General features: G+C 34.4%; 1 protein-coding gene across 1 annotated transcript in view; it reads right to left on the bottom strand.

The window, feature by feature from the left end:
• CFAP47 (cilia and flagella associated protein 47) overlaps positions 1-12,174 on the bottom strand; it is a gene marked incomplete at both ends in the record, with an annotated part of 327,280 nt that overhangs the window by 187,828 nt on the left and 127,278 nt on the right. The window contains one exon of the mRNA XM_080613518.1: positions 3,760-3,970. Coding sequence (XP_080469644.1) covers positions 3,760-3,970 — 211 coding nt within the window. The remainder of the gene's footprint in view (positions 1-3,759; positions 3,971-12,174) is intronic.

Here is a 12,174-nt window from a genome sequence, read left to right as displayed (position 1 = left end):
AGCTAGTATCCCCATGGTTTTAATGCTTTATATTTCCATTTTCTATCAGCTGCAAATAGAACATCATCAAAATTTTGTAGGATTTACTGATAATAAAACTAGTTAAGAAAATAGGTGTTGAACTACCATTACCTATTTATCTAACCCCATTCCTAACTGATATTTCAGGAGAATATATAGCTACCAGGAATTTGCAGCTCTCCACACAAGTCAGTAATTAAGAATAACATATAGTAAACTGTTCTCCTAATAAAACATTTAATTCTACATTAGACATTTAGCTGTGAAAGTCTGGACTGACATTCTCAAAGTATGACTTAGTAAATTATTATCATTGCAATCCTGAGATGTTCATATTTAAATAAGCTCCCAGAAACAAAGATTTAGAGAAAAAGTAACCCAGTTATGTTAACCAATATATAATTTCTTCTCTGAAAAGACCTATACTAAAAATTTCAAGAATGTTTTTCTTAAAAAACAGAAATATTGAAGCAAGTCCCTGGAAAATGCTATAAATAACTTGTGCTGTCATTTCAAACCTTAGAAAAGTTAACACCCAGATTATTTTGAAACAATTTAAGCAACGTACTTAAGCAGGCCAACAAACTTGAACCAGTGTATCTTCTTGCTTTTATGACAGATACATAGTTAATGCAACAACAGATAGGATTCCTAGTGCAACTGGGGATCTGAATCACAGTACCTTCTTGGTTGGTTGTAATGAAGAAGCAGTCTTTGATTACTATTTTGGTCCATTTGTCAAAAAGGGTAGGAAAAGTAAGTAGGAAGAATCTACAGAAATGCTAAATTTGGTTATTTTTTTAGATTACATACAGCACAAGTCATAGAATCATAGAACAGTTAGGGTTGGAAAGGACCTTAAGATCATCTAGTTTCAACCCCCCTGCCATGGGCAGGGACACCTCACACTAAACCATGCCACTGTCCAACCTGGCCTTGAACACCGCCAGGGATGGAGCATTCACAGTTTCCCTGGGCAACTCATTACAGGGCCTCACCACCCTAACAATAAAGAATTTCTTCCTTATATCCAATCTAAACTTTCCCTGTTTAAGTTTGAACCCGTTACCCCTTCTCCTATCACTACAGTCCCTGATGAATCATCCTTTCCCTGCAACTCTTTAGCTCCCCTTCAGATACTGGAAGACTGCTATGAGGTCTCCATGCAGACGTCGCTTCTGCAGGCTGAACAGCCCCAACTTTCTCACCCTACCTTCATACATGAATGATATGTCTCGTCGTTGTATGAAGCCATTTGATTTCCATACAGCATGGTAGCTACACTTGTTTGTCAATTAGACAATGGTATGATTGAAATACTGCAGCCATATACACAATATTTAAGAAAGCCAACTTCTTCCTGTGCCATTACTGTTCAGGTCTAAAATCACACCAGCTATCTTGCAGTTTCATTTTTCCCTACAAGATTTACCACATTTTCTTACAAATGATACATTTCTGTGGATGGGACTTTTTCTAACCTGAAGTGCTACATATAGAAAATTTTGTACTTTCAGCAGCCTTTAAATGCATCCTACCTACTCAGCTAGGATGGAAAGACCAGGTGTTATGGCAATACTTAACATACAAGACATAACAGTGGCTTCTCTGAGGCATTAATGCTTTCTACTATGATAAGGTGAACTTGTTCTTGGTTAAAAATTATGATTACTAGTTAGGTGCCTAAATTTAAATGCTTCCACATCACCACTGGAGGCAACACTGGGGCTGTCAGAAATGTTCTTTTCCCTTTCCACATGAAGTATAACCATCTCATACCTCTGACCACACCTCTTAGATTTGCTTTCCTCCCATCAACATGTCTCTATTCCCTAAACTATTTATTTTTCTGGCTCTATACCCAATATAGCACGAGCCTTTTCTTAGCCAGTGTATAGACTTCTGTGCTATGTACCTATTAATGCCCCTTAACAATTTCTTTTATTAATTGCAGTATCTTTTTTATTCTCTGTCTCTGTAAAGAAACTGTTACATCCTTCTAATCATCCTGATTTCTCTCTCTCTTCCCTCCATCCCTATCTTTATTATATTATTTGCTGGGGTGACCAGAACTGCACACAACATTCAAGATGTGTACAGCATAGCTCTTCAGAAAGTCATACTGAGATTTCACATTTTATTCTATTTCTTTCCTATTAATTTATCTTTCTGAATGATGCTGAGTGCTGGATTCCTTTTTTATTGAACCATTCACAGAGATCACTATCTTCTGACATGAGGACATTTATACAGCCTTTTTGTGGGCTATTCCCTGGTCTCAATGAGGCATGAGCTCACTGTCTCACTATAGGTTTTGGCAGACTATCTTCTCTCTCTCTGCTAACTTTCAAGAAACTTAAGTGAACTGCACACTCTTTAGACTTCCAGCCATATGGCTTGTTTTCTTAAAAAATGGCCAGTGGTTTCAAACACTGAACAGGGCCAGATAGACAGGCATGGGCATTATTTCATTATTCTCATTTTCCTTTAAAAGCAAGGACAAGTATGAGCTGGCCAAGTGGCATAGCTAAAGTCCTGGTTAAACAATAAAAACAAACACCAAACACTAGCAGAAGTCTTTTGTACTATTCTATAGTAATGAAACATATGGAAGCAGGAATGTGCAGGGGGAAAAGAATAAGTCGTTTAGTTTTGGATGTATTATTACAAATCATGAAAACATGTCAGAGAGAATGGCAGATGCATGTAACTGCACAGAAGGAAAGCTGAAACACAGAGGTAGTATTACGAAAGTAAAAAACAGAATATAAGCCTAGAGATCAACGACACATAAAAGAATATTAGAAAAACACAGGGTGTTGAAAAACATTGATGGATAGAGACAAAACACAACAGCGAGTTTAAAGGGCTGTGAAAAGATGGAATAAAGACAGATAAATAAGACTGTGACCACTGAGATAAAGGATTACAGGAACATCAAAAAAGCTGGAGTGCAAATTTTAAACTCTGAAAGTTGGTCAAAACCAGGTCTTGGTAATTTGATTAAATCAATTTTGATTAAATACATATGGCAAAACCCAGGCTACATGAATCAAGAGAAACTGAAATGTAATGCAGTCAGTATTGATGTACAATCTGTTCAAAAGTTTTTCCTGCATTAGTGCAAGGACTGCATAGAATCTGGATTGGCAGGCAAATTAAAAAAGAGACAGAGCAAGGAAAACAATTATTATTTTATTTTGACATCATACCCTAGATACAGTGAAAAAGATGGGGAGACTTCATCCTCTTCCTGCATGTCTCATCCTAAAGCATACTCTTGCTCCAATATCAAGACAAATTATTTAAATTCTAAGTTTGTTTTTAGATGAGTTGCCTAGAAAAGCCACCAAAATAACATTCCTTGCAGTATTATTTTTATTTGTAATGATTTTACAGTGAAAAGTAGTTTGCGGCATTTCATTTAATTATAATTGTGTGAAGATTAAAAGGCAGCAAACTTTGGTTTAAATTTCTTAACTGAAGCATCCAATCTTATGTTAATCTCTGATCAACTTCTTCAGCAACATTTTCCTCCATGAATTATAGGAATACCATACATAGATCACATCTTTATAACTGCATATGCATTCAAATACTTTCCTTAATATATGTACATAACCAATTTGTATATTTACTTACCCTATTCACACACAGTTGGCAAACATCATAGCCCAATTCTTAACTGATGAGGCTATCATACGAAAACCACTTTCTATTCATACTTTCTGTTCTTACCAGTTCATTAGCCAGAATGACACTACAGTAACGTTTTTCCAGACTAAAGGGAAGGAAGTGAATATCTAAGCCTGCAGAACTTTTCCCTTCCAAGAACAGGTTTTCCACTGGACTGAAGAACTCATGCAGGAGGCTGGGCTGGTCAGCTGTTAAAATAAGTTTAAATGGTTGTTTAGATACAACAGCACAGGTTGTAAAATACTGTAGCTGCCTATGGTTAAATATAAGGATACCGTACACAGCCTCCTGTAGTAATCAGTATCTAAGGCACATTTGTAATTGGTAATCAGTATCTTCAGTTACACTTGTGTAGACATGTTGCAGTATTGCATGCTGTATTATTTAAATACTTAATTTTGCTAACTACTCATGTTCTTATTCTGTGCACTGAAACAAAACCTAGGAAAACTGTTATCACCATCAAAAGCTCTTTAAGAATCTATACTACAGTTTACTACTATTTAAACAAACAGTTTTGCTCTCAGCAGCAGTAACAATGTTATGTTATAGTCTGAAATCCTCCAGTATAGATAAAAATACTGGTAAGCTTGCTTTCTTTGCATTGTTTTCACAAATTGAGAAAGTGCTTTCTTCACAGACATTAAGAATCTTGGGGTTGAATCTGGCAAAGTCTGACTACTTTATTACTATGTGTTTTTCACCTGCTAAGCATATTTTGATAATACGGATTACCTTAGAACCAGACATTCATTCAAGCTTGGCTTGCAGACTTTAGAAGATGTAAAAGTGAAAGCAACAGAAATGGGTGAACATTATGTAAAAAACATATGCCAAACTCTAAATAGAACTGATTCACCCCTCAAAACCACCAAGAACCAAGCTGAAGAAAGGCATAGCCACCACCCATCTTCTCTCTACATAGTCCAAATTGTTCTCCAAACAATAAAAATACAAATTTCCCAATATTCATGCTTTAACCAACAGGTAAATTTGATATTAATTTGATGTTTCTAAAGCCTACATAAACAATGACACACACACAAATACCAAGAGGACTGAAGTCCCATTTTAACCTTTCCATCAAATAAGGTAAGGCAGACCTAACAGCAATTTTTTACTATCAAAGGCACTAACTCTCAAACTTGTCTCTGTTCAAGGTTTTCTCATTCAAGGTATGTAAAACTGTGGAGTAGACTGAATTAGTCTTGTGAGAGCCCTCTCTCCTCACTTTTTTTATGGATTTTGTGAAATTAAAACAATTGCCAAAAAAGCAACATTTAATAAGTAGGGGGTTTTGGGGGAGGTTTGGTTGGGTTTGGGTTTTTCTGGTTTGGGTTGGGTTGGGTTTGTTTGTTTGCTTGTTTTGTTGTTTTTTGGGGTTGGGTTTTTTGGTGGGTTTTTGTTTTTTTTTTCTTACAGTTTTCTTCCTTTTTATTATGGCTGCTCCAAAATAAAGAAAAATACATTCCTATAGTTTAAAATAATACATGTTCTCTCAGGTCAGGGTGTAAAACACATAAAGAAGACTCTTATTTAGGTTTTGTTTGCCATGGTATTGAGAGAATGAAGGGGAATTATTCTTAAAGCAGGAATGCACTTCTACAAGAAATGAAAACATAATTTCATTTCCAAAGACCTGAGATGCCATAAAAAATGCCTGTAGTCTCAATTTGATTAAAGCCATAAAAACATTTGTAATCTACTCACAAATTGGTACAATAGTTGTACCCACTTTATTACTTGAGGTACATACATTTTATTTTTATGAACTGTATATTAGTTGGCTTTTAATCACATCTCAGAATACAATTTGAGCTAATCAATATATCTAGAAGGGCTAAATTATTCGGACTACAAATCTGCTTTCCATATCACCTCACAGAAGCAAACCAATATTTTCTAAGGGACAAAATTAATTTCATAAAGCCATCCTAAAAATTTGCAACAGTCTCAGAAAATGCTGTAGCTCTACATTTGTACGTTTCAACAGAACTGTGGACTGATATTTCATAAGAAATAAGGTCAAGAAATGCCTGATCCCTAGAACAACCTTAGAAATCATTTAACTAAATTAAATACATCAGAAGATAAACTGTCTATGAATAATAATTACTGAACATACTTTATATGTCAAAACCTTGCCTAGGTAGACAATCTAATTTCTACCATAGTGACACAAGAGGTATTGTATACTTACAGCAATTTAAGTTGATCTCTTCATTTGGATCTTCAGGCAGTGCACCATTTTTAAAATGTAAGATGTTATTTTTAGAGCTAAAGGAAAAAAAAATGAAAGCAATATTCTAAAGCTGGATATTTCTATTATTAATAGCTAGGATTGTTCCCCTTTTTATGAATAAATACCTGAAAAGCAAATATTTCCAAGAAAAAAATCCACATTGTGGAACCATCTACCTACCAATAATATGGAATAGTACCTCTTCCACTTAAGTTAGTAGTCATATTTACAGCAGAGCCAGAACATGCTCCCTTCACTTAACCAGTATAATATCTCTGCAATATTCATATAAGCAAAATTCCATGTTAAAAAAGTACAATTATATTCTGACAGTCAAAATTACTCCTGTTCAATAATACCTTTGCAGACCTCCATTCCAGTTCTTTTCTATCATTTCAATATCTTATGAAGATAGGAAAGAACTGTTCCCTGGTACATCATGAAGTGGCAAGGCCCTGCATTCTTCTGATGCTCTGAGTTGTCTTCCATTCAGTCTTTCCAGTTTTCCCCCAAAAATCTACTCTGTAGAAATATATCTAAATATCTGCAAATCAAATTCAGTTCAGATACATTGTGCTCATACTAGGACTTATATTCTTAGACCTGTGGACATGTCTTTAGACTGCTGCTTTTCACAGTAACTGATCTGCAAAAGTAACAGTCTTACTTTGACCATTATCAGAACACACTTCAGAGACTAGACCTCCTCTTAACTAAACTTTTTTTTTAAGCCCCAATTTTTTCTGTAGCTCTCTCTATCTTCTTCCTAGCTCGACAGTCTCCACTTTTTAAAGATAAGTGTTCTACTTTATTCATGTTAACTCAATTACCTTATCCAGGTACCACCCTGAGAGCTACCTGAATCTTTTCACTTATATCTGCCTAACTAGGGGTTGATGTACCTTAACACAAAATTAATATTAAAAAAAAAAAAAAAAAAAAATAAGACATTTAAAGTTAGAAATATTTTAAACATTAATTGTACTTCCAGGCTGCATAGTTGCATGTTCAGAATACTAGATTCTTTGTGTGTGTGTGTGTGAGAGGCACTTTCAGGGAAACATTTTACATTTATTATATTAATTAGAAAACATACAAGCAGGTCATATATGCAAAAATTAGAACTATCTAGTAAATGAAGAATCTAGCCTATGGCTTTGGCTTACTGGGAACCTTGAATATACCATTAGTCATTATTCCAGAGTCTGGTTTAAACTCTAAGTCTAAACTTTGTTTCCAATACCATCTGGAAAAGAAACCTGTCCAGTGAAGGGGAAATTCAAATTTTAAACTACTCAGCAATGATAATTCAGGACCAAGGAACAATCTGGCATGAAGGACAAGAAGGCCCAACTAGCTGTGAGCATGAATGCCAAAGACAGAACAACTCCTTCTAAGGGAGTGAAATTTTCCTTCCTGAAGAGATAAGAAATGATACAGCAGTTACAAAACTATGGATCGTGGAATGCAAGTGATCAGAAGCCACTTTTGCTAAACAAATAGCTCTGGTGTTGGGGGATGAACGGAACAGCTGCTTAAGGCACCTGATGCCGACGCTCACAGGATTGACATTGGTGAAAGTGTATACAAGGAATTGGGTCACGTAGCAACTTTGCGGAGTTCCTGTGGAAGCGCTTATGGTAGTAAATCTCTGCACAACACATATGTTCATTAAATCTTTATATTTAAGCAAAACAGTGTGTTCAATTTGATCCAAGGAATACAACAAAAGTTCCCCAACATCAATTCAAAAAAATGTCAATTTTTTTTGATTCCTTGCTTAGGCCTGGATAAATATGTGAAACTAAACTCCTGTGCAGAGCTCCACTGATTTCAACAGAAGTCTGTGTTTCTGTGGGGGCAACATTACCAACTCTAAAAAAAGGTTCAGGCCTTAATTGTTTTAATTTTGTGAAATACAGCAAGTGTTGAAATGTTATCTCATTTCATTTTTTCCATTTAAAACATTAATGATTTTAATTCTGTTGGTTTTATTTATTGTTCAGTGCAGCAGCAGATTTCTGACCTCAGAGGGACTAGTATTTCACCATGTAAATTTGAAATTTTTACCTGTGGGGGATATACTTTTTTAAATATAACATAGTGTGATACCAGCAAATTATTCCTCTTTCAACTTACAAATAAAGAGAATGCAGACTGTGGATCTTGGCTGGAAATGCACAAGAGGCTCACCACTTTATAAAGTCCTATATTTAATCCCTCCTAGACAGTAAAGTCAATAGAGCTTTAATAAGATATAAATGAAATATTAAAGATAAAAATATATGTATTATATGCAGAGACTTTAGCTACTGCATAGACTATTAACAATTATGTAGATTAAATTTTATAATCTGCAAATCAAACATTTGAAAAACTTACATATAGTAGGATGTATCATTAGCTTTAAAAGATGTCTCCAAATTTCTATTTGGAATGTAAAACAGCAATATTTTGATTTTTGTACTACTATACCTCAACAGTAAAATAATTCCTAATTAATTTAGAAAACTTTATCACTAAATATAACTTTCAAATTAAATTATTATTCTTTGAGACACACTATTTCACTTCAAATCACATGTATATTGATAATTTCTGTAAGGTACTTAAATAATCTCACTATGAACCAGGGTTTCAAATATGTACTACATACAAGTATACACTGGGCAATACAGTGTATTGATTTGTCAACCTTCTTCCTCCTATTCATGAGTGTTTATAACTCACAAGGGACAGATAAATGCTTTAATCTATAATTTATTGTAAATATATAACGAAGCTTCCTGCATGTTTTCTCTATTGATTTTTAAATACAAATCTAATTTTGAAAATTCAATCTTGAAAATAAGATGTAAGATCGTATTTATTATTTGCTTGTTTGTTTATTTAGATTTATTTTTAAGTTAGCTACATTGTAATACTGACAGAACACATCACAACACATCTTACTATAAAACTGGGGCGACTTTATACAATATCGTCTAGCTTAACCAAGCCCCAGGACAGCAATATGTTTAAGAAATTTAATAGGAAATCCACTTCTTTTGTTATTTAAGATAAGACAGGCCATTTTTTAACAAATGAAATCAGTAAAGCTAAGTAAAACATGGATTTTACACTAATGTTAATAAATGTTAAGTGACCTACACTCAATGCAGTAAGTGCAAAATCCAGATTTAAACCATCAGAAACATCCCACTGGAATCCCACAATTCTGTATAACAAGGATTCATGAACTACAACAAATCAATAGTATAAAAATTATTTAAGGTTTTTTGAGCCATGGTTTGTTTTTTTTTTTCTTAGAAGAAACAGAGCTCAATTATTTATGAAAAAGCATAAGACAGTGTAATATTTGAATATTTCATGGCTAAAAATAGGGGGCTGCTGTTACCACTATCTCTGCCTGGTGTAAATAGTTTCTCTTACTTATAGTGCTGATCCAAAAAGACTGAATGTGGCATCTTTAGAGTAGAAATTAATTACTTAAAAAAGTTCTTGACTAATATATTCATTAGATTTTTTCTTTTTCTCCTCAAGAATTATTATATGAGGGAAAACAAACAAACAAACAAACAAAACCACATTTGAGACTAACTTTTTTACACATACTTTACAACATTTCTAGTCACAGAATAAACATAATTTTCCATGATTTTCTGTACAAATGCTAATTTTTCTCTTGGCTCAGAGTATTTGGGGAATTTATACCAAACAATAAGGCATTAGGGATGTAAAATCCCATGTTAATATGTAGTTCATGATCTTTCTAGGAATCATCAAATCTCATAAGAGAAGCTCTTCCAGCAAGTTCTAAAAATTTCTACTAAATATCTTTTTCTATCCTTCACAAATATTTCCTACCATTTTTGACAAGAGTTAAGACTGTGCACTTACATTTATGGAAAGAGAGTTTTGCTTATATTACAACAAGCACAGAGCTCAAATACGCTGAAAACTATACTGTAATGTATATAAAAAAAATACTGCAAGTTTCAGATCTAGACTCAGGTTTAATATTATCTACACATAAAAGTCATTTTCCCATAGCAGTAAAATTTGATGAACCAGCTTATAGCAAACAATTATTACATACAGCATTTGATAGCTATTTGGTCTCTTTTAAAATAAACAGTTAATCTTGCTAGGCTAAGAAAAAATCACAGCCTTAAATAAATGGACTTGTAAAATTCTCAGAATATGTTACCCTGGAGATTCATTTTAATACCTATACTTAAAGGCCATTTTTCAGAAAAGAAAATAGTCTCTCAGTATGCAAGTACAACCATGTATTCTGTACTTACAAATGAGTATTTCACATAAAGATATAAAAATACAAATTTTATATAAAACGTCATCTCTTTTAATGCTTTATCTTTGAATCAGAATGCCAAGTCATGACTGCAAAATCAGAGACTACAGCAGGTGGATTTGGCAGGTTAATAAATGGTTAGAATGGTGGTGCCACAGTCATGGGTTTGGTTATTTAGAACATGGAACTCGATTTGGGAAGCTAGATCTACTGGAGGAGCTGATCTGACAGAGGGGAAGAGCTACTTTCATAGGAGACTTGCCAGGCTGGTCAATAAACACAGATATTCTGTTTAACATAACTCTTTCCTTGACATATGAAACTGCTTAGAACAAAAGTATAAGAACAATATTCAGAAAAATTAAAAGTATTTGGAATGCCGGGGTATTATCTCTGTTAAAAACTAATAAATAAGCTATATACAATATTCTGCAAAGCCAGCTTTGAAATTTATTAATTAATTTTTCCCTTTTTTGTCATAGAGTAAGTTTTTCTTGATGTAAAAATATTTATCCACATTCACAGCTTTTTTTGCAAATCAGTCTGTGCAATCATAAGCCATCCTTATGACTCATGGACACTGTAATGCATACTCTAAACAGCTTGGCTGTGGTCTTAGAATAGGATTATTAGTGAATCATTAGCATACCTTTACACTTGCCGGTTTTGCAGAAGGAAATCTCTGAAGGAAAGTTAGCTATTAAATGTAACCTTGAACTTTACTGTCATTTAATACTTTTTTAATGGACATAATTCAAAATACCAACATGCTTGAAAACTGCTTATAGGTAGTTTTACATTAGAATTCCTGGGCCATGTGGTGTGCACTTCTCCACCTGGTTCTCCTCCCACAGGGAGCAGACCATACTGGTACACAGATGTAGACCAAGGGTAATAACTGAAGTGTCAAGGGCTTGGAAAAGAATAGAAAAGTTCATAACTTGAAAAAATCCAGGCACTTTTATCACAGTATACTTAAAACTATGTCAGCTGGATGAAATAAAAAAATCTATCCTTCTCACCAAACATCATTCAGTTCCCTATGGACAAAAAGGTCTTGCCTGCAACGACTGAATGACATCCTGCCTCAGACATGGGTCACTGCTAAGTGCTTTTTTGGCTTAGACAGCACTGTGTCCCAGTAAGGATATAGTTCATATGGGCCCTAGCTTCAGGTTGGTATGCCTTTCCAGTCACAGTAGGATCAACTCATGCTACAGTGACTGAACAACTGGTCTCCTCTTTGGTGTGAATGACACCATTTTGGGCATCTGTGATACCGCCAGAGGTGAAAGGTGGTAGGTAAAAGGATTGCCTGCCAGGTAAAGCTTGTTACAATGTTTAAAGCAGTGCATCTAACACATCTGGACGACACAGAAGGAACCCTGAGACTAAGAACCCCACTTGGACCCGCACAGATTATTAAGTTCAAAGCATGCGAAGGACATCAATCATATTGACACCAAAAAAAGGCTTAGAATTAACACTTTCAGTCTATGATTGAAAAAATGACTTATTAAACTGTCAATTATTAATACAGTGCAATTTCTAACACCCACCGAGTTCCAAACATTCTTTTAGATATTTCTGGTTGCTCTTTCTCTGTGCTGGGCCGCTTCTAGAGAGTGCCACAAATTTTATTTCTTAAACCTTTTTGATTCTCTTTTTCTCCTTTAAATTTGACTATCAGCGATTCTGATTTACATCTCACCTTTTCAAAGCCTGCCAAGATTTCTGCTTGTTCATCTAAGCTTACTGGTATTTATCTCACTGTCTAACAACTGATGACAGTGAAGACTGAACTATCTTCTTTCAGACATTAAGTCTTAAGCATAGATTTTTCTTTATATGTCTCCTTGATTCTCATTCCAGTTGCTATCTCTTTTTCATTCTTTGGCAC

The sequence above is a fragment of the Psittacula echo genome (genome assembly GCF_963264785.1).
Source record: "Psittacula echo genome assembly, chromosome: 3".
NCBI lineage: Eukaryota > Metazoa > Chordata > Aves > Psittaciformes > Psittacidae > Psittacula > Psittacula echo.
Note: the sequence above shows the minus strand (reverse complement) of the source record. Positions and strands in the feature narration are given on the sequence as shown.